The 19,247-nt window shown below is 42.6% G+C and overlaps 2 protein-coding genes across 13 annotated transcripts; one reads left to right on the top strand and one right to left on the bottom strand.

The window, feature by feature from the left end:
* Nucleotides 1–2,272: 2,272 nt before the first annotated feature.
* On the bottom strand, nt 2,273–10,183 carry LOC118373835 (nonsense-mediated mRNA decay factor SMG9). Of its 2 annotated transcripts, none has more exons than XM_035760100.2 (14): nt 10,016–10,183; nt 9,006–9,167; nt 8,841–8,915; nt 8,494–8,728; nt 8,308–8,405; nt 5,085–5,197; nt 4,820–4,931; nt 4,593–4,688; nt 4,278–4,363; nt 3,847–3,953; nt 3,653–3,760; nt 3,321–3,446; nt 3,056–3,200; nt 2,273–2,931 (listed from the first exon to the last, which is right to left on the bottom strand). In XM_035760100.2, exons 2-14 carry the CDS (start codon nt 9,147–9,149, stop codon nt 2,853–2,855), a joined length of 1,524 nt encoding a protein of 507 aa, XP_035615993.1. In that variant the 5' UTR covers nt 9,150–9,167; nt 10,016–10,183; the 3' UTR covers nt 2,273–2,852. The 2 variants fall into 2 exon arrangements, with proteins under 2 accessions (XP_035615993.1, XP_035615992.1); XM_035760099.2 differs by having other exon boundaries at nt 9,882–10,022.
* Nucleotides 9,210–19,177, top strand: LOC118373833 (uncharacterized). 11 transcript variants are annotated; one of them, XM_035760088.2, is made up of 4 exons: nt 9,210–9,806; nt 12,477–12,595; nt 13,123–13,173; nt 15,188–19,177. In XM_035760088.2, exons 2-4 carry the CDS (start codon nt 12,488–12,490, stop codon nt 18,908–18,910), a joined length of 3,882 nt encoding a protein of 1,293 aa, XP_035615981.2. In that variant the 5' UTR covers nt 9,210–9,806; nt 12,477–12,487; the 3' UTR covers nt 18,911–19,177. The 11 variants fall into 11 exon arrangements, with proteins under 11 accessions (XP_035615981.2, XP_035615985.2, XP_035615984.2 ...); XM_035760092.2 differs by having other exon boundaries at nt 9,210–9,767; XM_035760091.2 differs by having other exon boundaries at nt 9,210–9,759.
* The last annotated feature ends 70 nt before the right edge of the window (nt 19,178–19,247 follow it).

Raw genomic sequence — 19,247 nt, forward strand, 5'->3', positions numbered from 1 at the left:
ACCACCTACTGTGATACACACAAATATAAGTATAGGGATGGAATAAGAATATATACATATAAATGTATGGATAAGCGATGACCGAGCAGCATATGCAATAGATGGTATTAAATACAGTATATACATATGAGATGAGTAATGCAAGATATGTAAAAATTATTAAAGTGGCATTATTAAAGTGACTAGTGAACCATTTATTAAAGTAGCCAATGATTTAAAGTCTGTATGAAGGCAGTAGCCTCTCTGTGTTAGTGATGGCTGTTTAACAGTCTGACGGCCCTGAGATAGATGTTAACAATACTGTTCTTAAGGTTAAAAATAACCACTGAAATGATTGGGGTCTTATGTCCATAGCCACAGTAAGTAGGGGTGCTGCTGCATCCCCTGAAAAATATTTTTTTCTGAAAAGTAGTGTACTGGGACTTTAGTAGTCCTGTATTAGCGGACCAATATAGCCGTCTGCAGCGCAGGCAACATTTCCAGAAAATTCAAATTAAAGGTACACTAAATTCAAATTGATGGCTTTAGATAAATGTACCAAAACTCTATTGAATGTAAACTCCATGAGCAACTCTGATGGCCAGCAAGTGGGAGGGTTTTCAGGTGTTTAATTACATTTATTCAGTACACACAAGGGAACCACACCTGCAAAGCTCATTATGCATAAAGTAAGTCTGAATACTAACTACTGAGAAGTGCGTAGGGCCGATTGAAGTGGATTTAACAAGTGACATCAATAAGGGATCATAGCTTTCACCTAGCTAGATTCACCTGGTCAGTCTGTCGGGGAAAGAGCAGATGTTCCCTACAGTGTATGTAGACACTGGTGTGGTGCTGTTATAGAATAAAGCCTAATGTTAAAAAGTATCTCTTTAAAGACAAAGAAAAATATATTTTTAGGGGTGATGTCATTATGTCCAGCTGTTTTCATCAAAACGATAGTTCAATGGAAACTCACCCTAGCAGACAATTGTCACATCTATTTTCAATGGAAACTCACCCTAGCAGACAATTGTCACATCTATTTTCAATGGAAACTCACCCTAGCAGACAATTGTCATCTATTTTCAATGGAAACTCACCCTAGCAGACAATTGTCACATCTATTTTCAATGGAAACTCACCCTAGCAGACAATTGTCACATCTATTTTCAATGGAAACTCACCCTAGCAGACAATTGTCACATCTATTTTCAATGGAAACTCACCCTAGCAGACAATTGTCACATCTATTTTCAATGCAAACTTTCTAAATGTCGACTCCAAAAAATAAATCACTGGACAAGTTAATGGAAACATAGTTACGGTTGTGGTTGTACATGTATTGATTTTATTTGTTTGAGTATCATGGTGTGGAGTCTCCTCAGGTGTTACTCATCTCCATTTACAGTACCTCGCTATGATTTCCCCAAGCTGGAGGAGACGATGGAGAAGAAACTTCCATTCCCAACATGAAAATCAACCAGAGGAAGAAAGAGGCTCTCCAAGCCAACATATGGAGATCAGCTCTTGTATCTGTTGCAGCAATACAGTACAAATTTCAGGTCTCTCCTTTAGTGTAGATATAACCATCTTGGTAAGGGAGATCAGAATGTATCATCAGGCTTTTGGTCTTAATAATGAGTCTCTGCAGAGCATTGCTGATGAGCATGTGTGCCAGTGGAGGAGCTGAAAGCAGTCCTGAAGTCCCCTCTGAACAAGGAGATAAGACAATACGCATCAAGATTCTGACCAAGGCATATGGGTCAACATCGATGGTGGATGAGTACTTCTTGAGTACCATTCCAGTCTTGGGCTCCATGAGGTATGTCTTATGGCACCACCTACTACATGCTGAAGATCTGTCTGAAGATGCACAAAATTTACTGAAGAAGGCTCTGAAGGCCGATGAGTGAGAATGTCAGAGACTGTTTTGATTGTGTTTATCAAGATCGAGGGATGTTTTTTCTTAAGTGCCATTTATTATATAAGGAAAATGTATATTGCCCAAAAATATACATGAAATTCCTTTTGCATATCCATACCAATTTAATCTCTATAACCTACAGCATGAAATCTATTCTTTTTAAAAAAGGATTCTATCACCACCATGACAGTCAGATGATTGCATAATCCCAAAATGTTTTTTTTTGCTTATGGATTTGAAAAGAATCCTAGTTAATACTTAATATTACTTACCTGAAATGTAAAGGAGGTGGTTTACAAAGGATTTATACTCTTTCAGAATGTTCTTACAATATTCATATGTTATTACATCAGAAGAAGGGAGAAATAACAGAGGATATCGGTTTAATGTTAATGATTACATCATATTTTTTATAAATTATTGTCAAGTTGCAGAAGTGTCTAGTCCTGAATCTCAGCTCCATCTTTACATAATAAACAAATCACAACATTTCAGGTGAACAGGTAACAAATACTTTAGACAATCACACATTTTGAAATAAAAATGAAGCACCGCTGTATGCTTCAAGTAAATATTACTTTCACCATTTGCATCATGTTTGTCAGAATGTATCTTTCAAAGTCAGTCATTTTCTGTACCATCTGAATCTTCTAACACTAAGCAGGGTTATTTACAGTCACATTGACACCTGAATCTTATCAGCTGTCCCCTTTTCTCCCTCTGTTACAAAGACACCAAAGTTGAACTATCTGTAACTCCATGAGATGAGATGGACCTCTCCTCAACATCAAGCACCTCATATCACCACTGACTGAACCTGTGAGCCCAATAGTACTGGCACTGTCCATCTCCAGACCCACCTCTCTCTCTGTCTCTTCTGGTCCTGATGTAGGACAGGGACATCCATTTTCTCCAGTATATTCACAACAACAGGTTGACATTGTTGCTAGGCCTGTAGACGGCTGTATTCAGACAGGGCTGAGGACTTCTTCACCCCGTCCCAGATGCGAGCTGCATAGTGAAACCTGTCACAACATAACAGTCAAACATATTTTCGAGTACAGTTTTGCCTAATTTCCAGCCAATCACAAAATGTATACAGTGAGTGACAGACACGCCAACACTTGTGTCCCTCTGTGCTTCCCTTACCAGTTCTTCTCTGTGAGGATGGTGTGTGACAGCTGACAGCGGGACATGGCCAGGATTTGGTTGCGGAGCTTGGAGACCTGAGAGGAGAAGGTAGGGTGTCCTCTGTAGCCCGGGAGGAGAGAGAAGAGAGGGGCGGACCCAGACCCTAGAACAAAACACCAAGACACAGACATGGGGAATCAGTATCACAAAGGAATGAGAGAGGAGAACATCCACAAATATAGACAGAAGTGTGTGAAAACTAAGACATGGTATTTGCTCTGACCTGCTTTGGTTAGAGCGTCCTCCCCCTCATTCTCCATGAGGGGCAGCAGGAACATGTTGACCTCTGTTTCCAGGTAGTCGCGGTCCAGGCCAGGGAAAATATTACAGTCCAGCATGGACAAAATGCCTGCATACAGAAATCAATACATGCTAACTAACCCCATGTCTGCACACTTTATGGGGCTTTTTAATGACATTTGTCACTGCTTTGCACTTCTCACCCGTCAAAAAGATGCACGTGCAGGAATCCTAATATAGAAACAACACAATAGTATAGTGTTTAAATATGTGAATGTTGTGATAAGCCTGTTGGTACATCCTCTCCAGTCTAACCTTTGTATTTCAGATGGGAGTGGGCCATTAGCTTGTCCACTGCCATATGCATCTTCTTCAGGTTTCTGGGACAGAACTCATCACGACTAGACTTGTTCTGCAGGAACACTAGACAACAGAACAACACATTATTGAGCGTTCAGTACACTGAGCCGGAACTAGAGTGTGTGTGCGTCTGTTTCTGCATCTGTCACCTATGTGAGGGTAGTACTCTGATCCTTCTTCGTTGCCAGAAGAACCAGTGCTGTCATGGCTGGCTGAGGGGGTGGAGGGCTTCAACATCTCTGCTGTCTGGAGGAACCTGGTCAGAGACAATATCATCATCACCACAGAGACACTTCGTACAACCTGGTCAGAATATTCACACAGCATAACAAACATGAATATGATATCAGAACATTCCCAATGGTGTGACAGTGGAATGGACGAGAGGTTGTAAAACATTTCCCCAAAAATATTTCCATGGTGATAAGTGGAAAAGGTAATGCCACAGCCAAAATACACTCAGACACGGAACAACACCCTCCAATAATGATCCTACCCGCCCTGATTTGAAAACCCCATGATAAGCATCAGTGAATCAGTGCGAATGGGCTCTTTTTTTCCAGACAGGTGGGGTGGTTACCTGTAGAGGTTGATGTCAGTGAACCAGTCTTGAATCACAATGACCACATGGCACACTGTGAACAGGAAGGCAGTGATCTGAAGAGACTGATTCAAAAAGAGCAGAGGTGAAAGAGTGAGTTTATTATATTATTATTATAACACCTTAAGAGAACAGTATAACTTACAAGCCAACTTCAATATACAGTATGGGAACACGTTATGCAAACAGACAGATGTTTTAAGACTCAATCCTAAAACTGGATCAGATAAGACAGGAAGTAGCTCTCCTTTAGAGCCTCTGTTGCCCAGTGCCCCCTGCTGGCCCCTCACTGACTTGCATCTCCACATAGGTGTGAGGGAGGTTGTACTCTGGAGGCAGCTTGCGGTCGTTGTTGATGAGGTGATCCAAAATGGAGGGGCTGAGAATGGGCTGGAGAAACACACAGGGAAGAGGAACACATTGGTATAGAAAATAATGTTGGAGCAAGAAGAATGGTACATGAATAAATACCAAATTAGAGATACATCAAATTGCCTTAACCGCTGATGCTTTAATCTGACCTGTGTGTCCAAGAAGATGACTCTTTCCTGGGTAATGTAGAAGTCAATACCAGTGCTCTGGTTCCCTCCTCTCTCTTTGATCTCCTGAGTCTGAGCCCTGAACACATAGCCCCTACACAAACACACAGATACAATACAACCATCTGTTACCGTTTACTTTCAAATTGAATTACATTCATTTAGACTATAACAATATACAACACAATATTCCCTGTCTTTATAGATGGAAAGAGCTCCATGTAAGGAGGTGCCAATAGAACAATACCTTTGGTCTTCTTCAGGTGCGTTGGCAGACAGGAGAGACATGATGGTGGATTTCCCTGTTCCCTGCAGGCCAATGACTCCCACTACCAACATGTCTGTCTGGTCCCTTAGGTACTGTAACACAGGACAACACAACATGTCTGTCTGGCTCAGTGTTCCTCTGGAAAAATGTGTAGCAGTGGGGAAAACGGTCGCAGTGGAGGGGGTTAAGAGGTGGGTCCGGATCTTCCCGGAAAATGTTTATGTTGAAGGACTGAGAAGCACGTGATTTTTTTTAAAGCCCATTCTTCTCCGAAATGAATGAAAATAACATTATGCTGACACCATCTAAATGATCATTTCCACCTTCAGAAGTGAGCCCAATAATATATTGGTAAAATTATTTTAATATATTGGACCATGCATGGTCAATATTATCAGGTATGGTATTAGCGATAAGCATTATCACCTGTAGCCCAACCAAAAAAAGGCATAGTGTCTAGAAATAAATTGGCTGAAGCATGGTGTCACGACCTGCATTTACCCTATTGAGCTAATCATTAGCTAGATCCCAAATGGGATCTTTTAATTAAAACTTCTTTAGGCTAGGGGGTGTTATTTTCACGTCCGGATGAAAAGCGCGCCCAAAGTAAACTACCTATACTCAGGCCCAGAAGCTAGGATATGCATATTATTAGTAGATTTGGATGGAAAACACTCTGAAGTTTCTAAAACTGATTTAATGATGTCTGTGAGTATAACATAACTTATTTGGCAGGCGAAACCCCAAGGACAAACCATCCAGGATTTTTTTTTTTTTTTAGGTCACTCTTTTCAATGGGTTTTCTATGGTGATCTGGATTTCTAAGGAACTTGCTTGCAGTTCCTATCGCTTCCACTGGATGTCAACAGTCTTTAGAAATTGGTTGATGTTTTTACTTTGTGTAATGAAGAAGTAAGGCAGTTCAGAATGAGGGTCAAATGAAGTGAACTGTTAGTGTACACTGTTTTTGTCCGGTATTGAACACAGTTTATCCAGTCTTAGATTTTATTGATTATTTACATAAGAAAATACCTAAAGTTGTATTAGGAAAGTTGTTTGAAATGTTTGGACAAAGATTACAGGTAACTTATGAGAGATTTTGTAGTCATTTTGCGCGACTTGGAACCGGTGTTTTTCTGGATCAAACGCGCCAAATAAATGGACATTTTGGATATATAACAACGGAATTAATCGAACAAAAGGACCATTTGTGATGTTTATGGGCCATATTGGAGTGCCAACAGAAGAAGCTCGTCAAAGGTAAGGCATTAATTATATCTTTATTTCTGAGTTTCGTGTCGTGCCTGGCGGGTTGAATTATGATTGTCTGTGTTTGTTTGGTGGGGTGCTATCCTCAGATAATCGCATGGTTTCCTTCGCCATAGAGCTCTTTTGAAATCTGACATGTTGGCTGGATTAACAAGTGTAGCTATAATTTGGTGTATTGCATGTGTGATTTCATTTAAGTTTAATATTTCTAATAATTTAATTTGAATTTGGCGCTCTGCCATTTCACCGGATGTTGTCAAATCGATCCCGTTAATGGGATTTGATCCCTAAGATAGTTAGCATCATATTCATGAATTTGTCCCAAAACAAACTGTGCATTATGAATTGATGTGCATTGACTGCTTGTCAGAATGGATGTTTACATCCTTAATGCACTTGCAACTTAGATCTTCCCTGAGAGGAATATTTCTCTCACATAGAAAGCACAACAACAAACCGATTAGGTAAACTGTTATACTATGGGGTTTTGAGGTCGGCCGATTATGATTTTTCAACGCCGATACCGATTATTGGAGGACCAAAAAAAGCTGATACCGATTAGTCGGACGATTTTTATTTATATATATTTGTAATAATGACAATTACAACAATACTGAATGAACACTTATTTTAACTTAATATAATGCATCAATAAAATCAATTTAGTCTCAAACAAAGTGTTGGAGAAGTAAAAGTGCAATAAGAAGTTAAGAAGGGTAAGAAGTTTTAGTTATAGGTCTATTTCTCTCTATAACATTTGTATTTCATATACCTTTGACTATTGGATGTTCTTATAGGCACTATAGTATTGCCAGCCTAATCTCGGGAGTTGATAGGCTTGAAGTAATAAACAGCGCAATGCTTGAAGCACAGTGAAGAGCTGCAGGCAAAAGTAGGAAAGTGCGTTTTGAATTAATGCTTATGAGCCTGCTGCTGCCTACCACCGCTCAGTCAGACTGCTCTGTCAAATCATAGACAATTAAAATAACACACAGAAATACAAGCCTTAGGTCATTAATATGATCAAATCCAGAAACGATCATTTCGAAAATGTTTATTCTTTCAGTGAAATACGGAACCGTTCAGTATTTTATCTAACGGATGGCATCCCTAAGTCTAAATATTGCTGTTACATTGCACAACCTTCAATGTCATGTCATAATTATGTACAATTCTGGCAAATTAATTACAGTCTTTGTTAGGAAGAAATGGTCTTCACAGAGTTCGAACGAGCCAGGCGGCCCAAACTGCTGCATATACCCTGACTCTGCTTACATAGAACGCAAGATAAGTGACACAATTTCCTTAGTTAAAATAATATAAATATTCTTATGCAGGTTTAAAAATATATACTTGTGTATTGATTTTAAAGAAAGGCATTGATGTTTATGGTTAGGTACACCTTGGTGCAACAACAGTGCTTTTTCGCGAATGGCTTGTTAAATCGTCACCCATTTGGCAAAGTAGTAAATTAACAGGCACCGCATCGATTATATGCAACGTTTTTTATAAGTTAAGTTTAATGCTAGCTAGCAACTTACCTTGGCTCCTTACTGCACTCGCGTAACAGGTAGTCAGCCTGCCATGCAGTCTCCTCGCGGAGTGCAATGTAATCGGCCATAATTGGTGTCCAAAAATGTTGATTACCAATTGTTATGAAAACTTGATATCGGCCATTCCGATTAATCGGTCGACCTCTAATGGTGTTGTCTGGTTTTTCTATTCATTTATTATGCAAAGGAAAAGTTCATGTGGACTGTCCTAGCATCTTCAAAGTGCCACAGCTAAATGACTGCAGCAGAAACACTGATCTGGTCCCTTAGATACTGTAATGCAGGACAATAAATCTGTTACACAACATGGAACATGTTGCCTGGCTACAGATCTGTTACACATGTGTATGGCATGACAACAATAATCGGAAGAGCTTTACCTCCATGGCGCTGTCACACCAGTTCATCTGATCGTCCACCAGCTTGATGCTGTGCTTCATCTTCTCAGGTGGGACGAGCTTGGTCTGGCCAATCACAGCTGTAAGTAATGTGCATGTGTTAGAGATTGTATTCACAATAAACACTTATGATGGCTAGGGTAATGCTGATGACCAGTATTGACTCACGGTCGACAGCACCGCTGGAAGCAGCTGCTCCCATGCCTCTGTTTTGGATCTGGTAGACAGGTTGGGTAGGGCGCTGGCCCTCCCTCTCTAGCTTTGAGGCCCCAGAGCCAGAGGCCGGAGAAGCCACCTCAGGAGGGGTCCCTGGTTTCCCCCCGTCCTCCCTGGACTTGATGAGCATGATGGGCTTCTCCAGGGCCTGGCCTCCACTGGTGGGTACACTCTGGGAAGGCTTGGACTGAAACAAAACAAGAGCCAATGCATTATACTTGTTGTATTTACTGCCAAGAACCATGCATCTGAATTCATCAGCTTACAGACAACAACCTTCAGTAAGAGCATCTGTTTACCCGTTCTCCAGGGGGTTTGGCCAGGATGATGGGGGTCTTCTGAAGGAGTGGTCCTGGTGGCTCCTCACTGCCATCCTTCATAGACCAGATGAGAACTACAATAAACTAAGGTAGCCCATATAGATCATTTTCCCACATAGGAAAGCCTTGCACTCTTGTCCTTACCCTGCGTTCTCTGGGGACATATTCCCGATCTCGACTGGGACCAGAGAGGTTTTGCCCCGGGGGACCCACATCCCTGTCTCGGCGTCGCCTTCTCCTCCTTCCCTGTCCGTACATGCCAGGTTGACTGTGGCCAGATTCTGACATGTTGCACACTGTGGTCAACTGTCAAAATAACACAGGAACAGATAGCTACAACATCAGTTCAAATGTAATGCATTCTGATCTAATGAAATGCAGTGGCTAGCTACAGTAACATATTTGGGTGGAATGGATCTGAGGAGTGGCTCTTTTCACACTTCAGGGTTCTTAAAAGCGGATGTAGCTGCAGGTGGGTAGGCGCACTTCCGGCAACAGAAATGCCAATGGCGGAATCGCGAAACATACGTTTTTGTAGTGTCCCGCAGTGCTCAAATTCCAAACACAAACAGACATATTTCCCCGAACAATGATGAACTGAAGTAGTAGTGTGGGCAGGAAATTAAGATACGTCGAGGAAGAACATACGGTATATTTGCAGCTTACATTTCAACCCTAGCGAATATCTTCCTACGTCAGACCGCAAGGGTCTGAAGCCGGGGGCTGTTCCTAGACATTTTCAATGGAAGGACTATCATCCCGCAACTACCTGAATATAAAAGTGCAAATGCTCGTCTTGGAGTTGATGTTCGAGAAACCGAGAACCAGGAGCCGGACACTTAACTGCTCTTGTGTTGCTGGCGACCACGACTTCGCGAAACCTCCTCCTCTTGTTAACGTTAAGTGGTGAATGTCTATTATTAGCTAGATCAACTCGCTGCCCAGGTAAAGTGTACGGGAACATTTAAAATATATATATATATATATATATATACTACATGAACAAACCATAGAAATTACCATAGTTTTAGCCGGGGAAATTGCAATGATTGAATGAACGCCACTAGTCTTTCCAGGCCAACGACGCATATATTTAAAACACGTTCACTCGTCTTTCATTTTACAATACATATAGCTATTTCGTTAACACTTACATTGTGCGATTAATTTGGTTTTCAAGAAGGATTAGCTAATTGCTTTCCAGATAGAATCCACAAAACGGAAACAAAATCAGATGGTAACGCTGAAGTACAGCTCTCAAATTCTTTCGTTGGGAAACGAAGCCAGCTGCATAGGTTCCGGGCAGTTCAACATGGGTTTGCTGCACGACAGGGGTCTTATTCATTACGCAAATTCTGTTGTAAAATGGAAAACGTTTTGCAACGAATACGATAGTTTTTATTTGATATATTCAAGTAGGTAAGTGCTAGGTCCCGCCCCGTTTCGTTTGCTCTGTTTTCTTCCCTTTGGGTTTCAAACGGTAAACGCTTTCCGTTGCAAGACGTAATGAATACACACACACCATAATTCCATGTTTTGTACACTAATTGGAGTTCCAATATTTTGTAAATGCAGTGTAAAATGTAGCACCGTTCATGTAGTTCAGGCATACTTTTAGCTAATCATGTTATATATATATATATATATAACAGACCTGGCATGCAGGAGAAACATGGTGTCACGATAATTTCAGATGGATTTTGAAATGTCCTCTAAATGAACCTAGAATTAATCGTGTGAATAGGCTTCAGTGCACATATTTCAAACCATACATGCATGTGTAATGAGCCAGTGCCATAAAAACATGTTATTTTGTTGTAAAGGGTTAATATACAATATTTAGTCTTATTTACATATACAATATTTAGTCTTATTTAAATATAAATATTTAGTCTTACACCCTGGTGAAAATATCAAAACTGTATTCCTCCGACTCGTCAGGGAAGCATGTAGTTTATTAGGCTACAGATTACATGAATTGTGATGAACTTCAGAGTGGTGAAGTGCATCTGTAAAGTTGAAAATTAGATGGAAACCCATTTAACTTTTATTTTTTTATTAAAAAAATTGGAATTTAACAGCAAATTGTATTTTTACGCACAGTATTTTATCTGCAACAAATCAATTTGGTGGGAAAATGCGCACATTGTATGATAATCTGTCACCAATTGGATGGAAACCTAGCTAGTGTTGCAAAACTGAAGAAATAATAATCAAATAGAACCACGTGCATTTTTGTAGGCCTATATGGTATGATATCATGATCTAGTGCAGGAAGGTTTTATGACTATGTTACTGTCATTAGATTGTGCCATTAGGTTGTAGAGAAGATAAGTGTCCTACGGTAATAGTCATTTAGCTACTTAACAACAATATCGTCCTATTGTTACTAATTTAAATTCCTCACTTAGCAAATTAAATAGTCCTAATAATATAATAAATTGAAATGGCATCACATTTAAATCCTCAATTATTGTATGCCCTTATGGACAGAGGTTACATTATGGTAAACAAAGGTACAGTGTGTAGTTTCTACAGCAGTCTTTCAACTTGCAATAGAAGTATGTGTAGCCTAATTATGAATGTGTTTGTTTATTTGTTCCACACATTTTATGTAACATTTTTTGTAAATGTGTGGAATTCGTTTAAATCAAATATGAATACTGGGAGTTGTAGTATAGCGTTGAGAAAGATGGCCACTGGTGCATACTGGGAGCTGTAGGCTTCACACTGACTCCACCCATTCCTGTTAAAACAGGAAATAGAGAATAAATGATGGAAGCCAAAGCAGGGATCATTAACGTTTTAAAAATGACTTAATAAAAGGTAATGTTTTTTTGAAATGTTGCTACAGTTATGTACAATTTGTAGTAGGTGTTAGCTAGGTAATTTAAGTAAAAAATGAATGAATCATTGTCAATTTCGCACGTGCACCAAACCAACGACATTATCGAATGGGGGAACGCGTTCTCTATTGATAACAACAACGTTGAGCGCGTCATTGCTTTGGAGAAAAATTGTTACGTCATCCTCACATTTGAGAATTAGCTTGTACGTTAGTGAGCGATGTAGCTACACACCTGTGTAGTTTAGAGTACATCATTGGAATAACTTCTTGTCTCATATCTTGTTATGGGTGTATTCTTGACGCTATTCTGTTGCAAAACGTTTCGTAAACGGAAGCAAACGAAACGGGTGGGACTTACCTGCATGTGTCCAATTTGCAATCGTTTGGACTAGTGATGACACCCTTGGTTGTCTGAATAAAAACATTTGATGATAACTTGTGAAGTAGCAATCTGCGTTGCCCAGCTAACGGTAACGTTAGTACCAGCAGATAGGAATAGGCGACAGTTCCAAGTAGCTAGTAACGTTAGTGGTTAGCTGTACAATATAATGGAAGTTAGCAACCCGCTTGGTCAATATTAGCAACGTTTTGCAGAAACTGACATTAGTACTAATATTTTGCCTTTGAGAGTTGAACTATCACAGTAATACCGAAGATACTGGTAACTAACCCTTCTATCTGTGATACAGTAGTAGCAAGTTATCCATGTCACTATATCATCTGTGTGTGGATTTCTCTTTGCTTACTTTGTGTCACTCAAAATGTAGGGAGCCAGTATATGGTTGCTATGGAGATGGCTGCTGAAGACATAGTGATTCAGGAGACCTTGGGGGCAGAGGTGGAGCTACTGGAGGATATGATCAAAGCCCACAAGCAGAGTCCATCGGTGAGTTGTTTTTTTATTTTATTTTTTTATTTACTGGTTTACTGGTTAAATTGACTACTAAATTTCTTATTTTCAATGACGGCCTGGGAACTGCCTGTTCAGGGGCAGAACGACAGATTTGTACCTTGTCAGCTCGGGGGTTTGAACTCGCAACCTTCCGGTTACTAGTCCAACGCTCTAACCACTAGGCTACGCTGCCGCCCTAAACAGAGTTGATACAGGCCAGAGACATTAGTTATCAATGATATCCTATCAGTGTTCACAGTGGTATGTCATCCATCCCAAATTATGTACAGTGGGAGAGTACATATAATTTTGATAGGTGTCAATTTAGATACTGATTAGTTGGATGAATTTTTCATTATTTACATTTTTAAACCAAATTCCCTTTTGGTCAATTCAGTCTGGCATGGAAATGGAATTGGCTCTGTATCCCTCTTGAATGTATCCCTATCTATACTTCTCTCTTTCCTCTCTCAATGCCCTCTCCATCAGCTGCCTTGTTATTTTTTCTTTCTCCTCTGCAGGACAGGGAACACTCTGAAAATCCCAACTTTATTTCTACTCCTGTACACTTGGTACTTTTGATATGTTTTTCTTTATGTAGACTATTAAAGGAGACGTTCACTCTTTTGAAATAAATCTGTATTTTGGATGTAAATGGCATGTTATTGAAGTACCCAGACATTTCTTTTTGCGATTTCACTTGTTTTTGGGAAGTGTACCCCAACAGCGATATACTTCCTCATACTCGTTTAGCAGTTACAAGGGCATTATAAAACGTCAACAAAGGCTCCAAAAACACTCAAGTACATATTTTTTATAAACAGCAACTCTATCAGTATAGTGATGCAGGTCTTTAGATATTGTACACATGAAATTGTGTGATCCAAACTTTATCCGCACCGTTATATTCCATTTTGTGTGACTCCAGTGATACTTCTCCGTGTAACCCATGATACTTTTCCATGTGTGTATGTGCAGGCTACATGGAGAAGTGGCACAGATGGATAGGGTAAACTGCTCGAGTCGCACGAAACGTTGGTAGCCATGAAGTGCTTTTAAAGGCTGGTCATGGCTCACATCAACATTATGCTCCCGGATACCCTAGACCCACTCCAATTTGCATAGCGCCCCAACAGATCCACAGATGACACAATCTCAATCACACTCCACACTGCCCTTTCTCACCTGGACAAAAGGAACATCTATGTGAGAATGCTGTTCATTGACTACAGCTCGGCGTTCAACACCATAGTGCCCACGAAGCTCATCACTAAGCTAAGGACCCTGGGACTAAACACCTTCCTCTGCAACTGGATCCTGGACTTCCTGACGGGCCGCCCCCAGGTGGTAAGGGTAGGCAACAACACATCTTCCACGCTGATCCTCAACACAGGGGACCCTCCGGTGTGTGTACTTAGTCCCCTCCTGTACTCCCTGTTCACCCACGACTGCGTGGCTCAACACAACTCCAACACCATCATTACATTTGCAGACGACAAAACAGTGGTAGGCCTGATCACCGACAATGATGAGACGGCCTATGGGGAGGAGGTCAGAGAACTGGCAGTGTGGTGCCAGGACAACAACCTCTCCCTCAGTGTGAGCAAGACAAAGGAGCTGATCATGGACTACATACAGGAAAAGCCGGGCCGAACATGCCCCCATTAACATCAACAAGGCTGTAGTGGAGTGGGTCAAGAGTTTCAAGTTCCTTGGTGGTGTCCACATCACCAACAAACTATAATGGTCCAAACATACCAAGACAATCATGAAGAGGGAACAACAAAACATTTCCCCTCAGGAGACTGAAAAGATTTGGCATCGGTCCCCAGATCTTCAAAAGGTTCAACAGCTGCACCATTGAGAGTATCTTGACTAGGTGCATCACCGCCTGGTATGGCAACTGCTCAACATCTGACCGTAAGGCGCTACAGAGGGTAGTGCGTAAGCCCCAGTACATCACTGGGGCCAAGCTTCCTGCCATCCAGGACCTATATAATCGGTGGTGTCAGAGGAAAGCCCATAAAATTGTCAGACTCCAGTCACCCAAGTTATAGACTGTTTTCACTGCTAACGCACGGCAAGCAGTGCCGGAGCGCCAAGTCTAGAACCAAAACGCTCCTCAACAGCTGCTACCCCCAAGCCATAAGACTGCTGAACAATTAATCAAATGGCCACCGGACTATTTACATTGTTGTGTTCAGCGATTGTGACAGATAAAGTTTGATTTGATAAAGGTGTGATTAAAGTTCGGAATGACAGAATATCATGTGTATTGCTGGTGGGGTACGTTTCTCCAAAACAAGTGAAATCTCAGTGTCTGCATACTTCAATAAAATGCCATTTACATCCAAAATACAGAACTTATCCTTTTAATAAAATGATTAAGAAAAACTACTCTGACTGTTAGGCTTTGAATATGCTGTTTCCAATGCTCTATTGACATTCACTAGTCCCTGCATCATATGTAAGCAATTGGCAAACAATAATATATTTGTGGTCAGTCAGTAGTCATCACTTTGTAAACTATTGATTGATTAATTTACTCACTTTGTCTCTAATAAGTAATTTTGCTGTGAATTGCAGGAGATCCCCAGGTTTTCTGTGCCACGTCCGTTTTCCATGCCAGAGGACTCGAGTGACGATGACTGTGACCTATCAGGGGACAGCATCTCTGCTTACGGCATGCATTCCATGGAGCTGGGGGGAAAGTGCTGGGAATGTGGTGTGCAATTCATGTCTGGCCAGGAGTTGATCGAACACTTTGAGAGCCACAGGTCCAAGGTCTCAACGTCCTGCAACATATGTCAGGTGACTTTCAGTCGCACAGTATCACTGGCTATGCACCTAGTCAACGCACACCCAAACTTAGTCCTCCATTGCAGTAACTGCCAGATGCATTTCAGCAACTTGTGGGATCTCAACAAGCACATTGGAATACACTTTTTGTTAAATACACCCCTTGAGGACATCTCAAATAAGGACTTGAATAGCAGTGAAGAGACTTTAAAGGGACAGTATACTCTACCTTCAGCCTTGGCCGTCAAACATGAGGACAACTCAAATGATGGCTTGAATGGCAGTGAGGAAACTTTAAAGGGACATTATACTGTACCTTCAGTGGTGGCTCTTGACCATGAGGACACCTCAAATGATGGCTTAAATGACAGTGAGGAGACTTTAAATGCACAGTGTACTCTACCTTCAGCAGTGACCCTAGACCATACGTATAGCATGGAAAGCAATGGGAGAATGACAAAGACCAGACATAGGCTGGAGGAGGAGGAAGATGTCAAACCAGACCCTTCCACTCTGACCCTAGGCCCCTCCATTTTGACTCCCTCACTGAGGATCCGTGTCAAACTGGAGAGAGGGGTTGAGGTTGATGGCGCCCCCCTCCAGTCGGATGAGGGTATCAGCGATGGAGAGGGGAGTGAACATAGCGAAGACACTGAGAGTGCAGGAGGAACAGACAACGACAGGTTAACAGAGAGCAGCGGAGAAACTGATATCGATGAGGAGGACATCATGCTGAGTGAAGAAGAGCAGGAGGAAGTTAAAAGCAAATGGGAGGATAGGAAGAATGACATCCAGAGCGAAAAAGAGGACGAGGATGCTGAGATGCTTATTGACCAAGAGGGTGAGCCCTCCTCGTCTGAGCGGGAGTCAGAATTTGACCCAGAAGAGTTATCAGATTCTGACTCGGGGTCCAGCAGCACTGGGGAATCCAGTGGGTCTTCTTACACTCCTGTACGCACACGGAAAGCCAAGACCCGGCCATCCCGGACTAAGCAGCCCCAGACCAAGTTGTCCCAGGTCAAGCCTTATTATTGCATCTATTGCACCAAAGGACCATATCATAATATGAACTTTCATGTGAAGACCTGCAAAATGAAGGACTTTCAATGCTCTTTATGCCAAGCCGTCTTCCCTACCGAGATGGCCATGTTGGACCATGAGGTTCGGACTCACTCTGAAGCCATATCGGGCCAAATGTACACCTGTGAGTTCTGCCATCAGGTCTTCCCCGATCTGGCCATCTACAAAAACCACAACTGTCCCAAAAAAACCACATCCCCCCCATATGTCCCTGATCCCACTACGTGTATCTATTGTGGAACAGGGCCATTCACTAATATGGACGTCCATTTGAGAGGCTGCAGTTGGAAAGGTCTTACATGCACTGAGTGCAGGGTACTCTTCCATAATAGGAAGGCCCTGCAGAACCATAACGTTTCAGTTCACGGACAGCTTTCCACTATGTGTGCTGTTTGCGGCAGAGGGCCATTCACTGATATGGACTTCCATTTGAGGAGCTGCTCTAGGGATTGGTCCTTCCAATGCTCTGAGTGCAAAGTCCAATTTCCTTCTGAGAAATCCCTGGTGGACCATAATCTTCAAAATCACAGTGCCACATCAAAGACCTCTGACCAAGGTGTCTGTGTTTATTGCGGCAGTGGACCATTCACTAGTCTGGACATCCACATGAGGACCTGCTCTAAGCAGAAGGGCTTAAAATGCTCTGTGTGCAAAGTTTTTTTTCCTACTGAATCGGTCCTGGCTGATCATATGGTTTGCTATCATAGCACCCCATACCATGTCCATAGCACCCCATACCAAGTCCAGAGCATCCCATACCAAGTCCATAGCATGGACTCCGAGACCGCTGAAGGTACCTGTCTCTATTGTGGCAGAGGTCCATTCACTAGTCTGGATATCCACTTGAGGACCTGCTCTGGGAAGAAGGGCTTCAAATGCTTTGTTTGCAACGTTTTCTTTCCTACAGAGACAGCCCTGGCCGACCATAAGGTTCTCTTTCACAGTATCCCATCAGAGACCCCTGACAAAGGTACCTGTGACCATTGTGGCAAAGGGCCATTCACTAATCTGGACAACCACATGAAGACCTGCTCTAAGAGGAAGTGCATCCAATGTTCTGTGTGCAAGTTTTTCTTTCCTAGTGATGTTCTGGCCAACCATATGATTTCCTATCACAGTACCAAATCCCGAGTTCAGAGCCCAGTCACAGAGACGCCTGACAAAGGTGCCTGTGTCCATTGCGGCAGAGGGCCCTTCACTAGTCTGGAACATCACATGAAGTACTGCAATAAGCAGAAGGGTATCCAATGCATTATGTGTAAAGCTTACTTTCTTACTGAGGGCAGTCTGGTGGACCATATTGTTTTAGCTCACGCTGACAAGCTGGTCACCCAAGCTGGTGGGTCCTCCGCTACGACTTTCTCCTTCGTACCCATGGCTATCTCTACCACCTCAGGCCGGCAGAGCCCCAGTAGCTCCACCCTGATGTGTTGCAGTAGTGGAAATAAGGAGCTGAAACGACTGGCCCCAGTCCCTGTGGCTGATCAGGGCCCCAATGCAGTTGGACCGCTAACAGCTGCTGGACAGTCTACTGTGTCTCTGCCTAGAGTAATGCTGTCTACCACCTCCTCTTTCCAGCCAGCTGTTCCTGTGGTGGCCACCTTGCTCTTTGACAACACTGGTGGTAGTCCAGCGAAAATGGCCAGGCTGGTCCCAGTGGCCCCACAGACCAACCCTCCCAAACCTCAGGTCACGACACCCACGCAGACTAACACAGCAAAGCCCCTTGGGCAGTTCTCTAACCTTCTGCAACAGACTGTCCATCAGGCAAAATCTGTCCAACAGCAGACACCCAGGCCCATTGCCCTAGCCATGGACCCTATCAGATCCCCCACCACCCCATCCCCTAGACCTGTCTCAGCCTCTGCCCCGGGGAAAATCACCATGATCCACCTCTCACCTGTCCACACCCCCCCTCTAGCGCAGTCTTCCCCCCTTACCCTTGCCTTTGCCCCAGCCCCTCTAAGCATCATGTGTATGTTTGTGAATAGAAGTAAGGAGCTGGCCCTGGAGAAACGCATGAAGATGAGCTGGCGCTCTAAGTGCACCTACACCTGCCGCCAGTGCGGCGCCGTCTCGCAGCAGCCCTCGCTCAGTGTGAAGCACCGCTACCTCCACCGGGGCTCCCGGCAGTACCGCTGCCACTGTGGTAGGACGTTCCTGCGGCGGTTGCACCTCCTGCGCCACTACCTCCAGCACGCCCAGGCCACCCGCTACATATGCACTGCCTGCGGGGAGACCTTCGACGGAGCAAAGTGCCTCGCACAGCACATGGTTGGAACTTCCAACACGACTCGATGTCTAGGTGACAGCATAACTTTGAAGCTGAGGAAAGAGTGCCGGATGCCCTTCTCCTGTCACTGTGGGCAGGTGTTTTGTAGGCCCGCTGCTTTTCTCTGGCACAAACTGAAAAACACCCAAAGGACTTAACACTGAAATGGACCCAAAGCAGGGCCCTATTCAAAGCAGTGGTTTTTCCATGGCTCACACAGACAGGCAAGCCTATCATTTACTATGCTTAGGGATAGAAGAGGACAATGCAGTTTGTGGACTTGTTTAACTTTTTTCACTGTGAATGAAAGATGATTCCTTATGAAATAATCTATGTATGTATTGGTTTAAAATGTGTTTTCACTTCCACTAAAACATTGTTTTTACCAAAAATACAATCATATTAAAATGATATATTTGACTTGAGTTGTCTTTAAGAGGTCATAGGTTATTTGTACATTAGAAGACTAAAGCATTATCATTAATTCGGTTCCAT

Source organism: Oncorhynchus keta, chromosome 31 (assembly GCF_023373465.1).
Source record: "Oncorhynchus keta strain PuntledgeMale-10-30-2019 chromosome 31, Oket_V2, whole genome shotgun sequence".
NCBI lineage: Eukaryota > Metazoa > Chordata > Actinopteri > Salmoniformes > Salmonidae > Oncorhynchus > Oncorhynchus keta.

Bases quoted from the DNA above. Each gene is read 5' to 3' on its own strand.
- LOC118373835 (XM_035760099.2), bottom strand. From the start codon at position 9,950: ATGCGTCGTTGGCCTGGAAAGACTAGTGGCGTTCATTCAATCATTGCA. The intron at 4,932-5,084 runs GTATTGTTCTAT...GTGTTTGTGTAG, and splicing joins GCACCTGAAGAAGACCAAAG to GGGCTATGTGTTCAGGGCTC. The intron at 2,932-3,055 runs GTAAGGGAAGCA...ATGTTGTGACAG, and splicing joins ATCCTCACAGAGAAGAACTG to GTTTCACTATGCAGCTCGCA.
- LOC118373833 (XM_035760088.2), top strand. From the start codon at position 12,488: ATGGTTGCTATGGAGATGGCTGCTGAAGACATAGTGATTCAGGAGACC. The intron at 12,596-13,122 runs GTGAGTTGTTTT...TCTCCTCTGCAG, and splicing joins CCCACAAGCAGAGTCCATCG to GACAGGGAACACTCTGAAAA. The intron at 13,174-15,187 runs GTACTTTTGATA...TGTGAATTGCAG, and splicing joins TTTCTACTCCTGTACACTTG to GAGATCCCCAGGTTTTCTGT.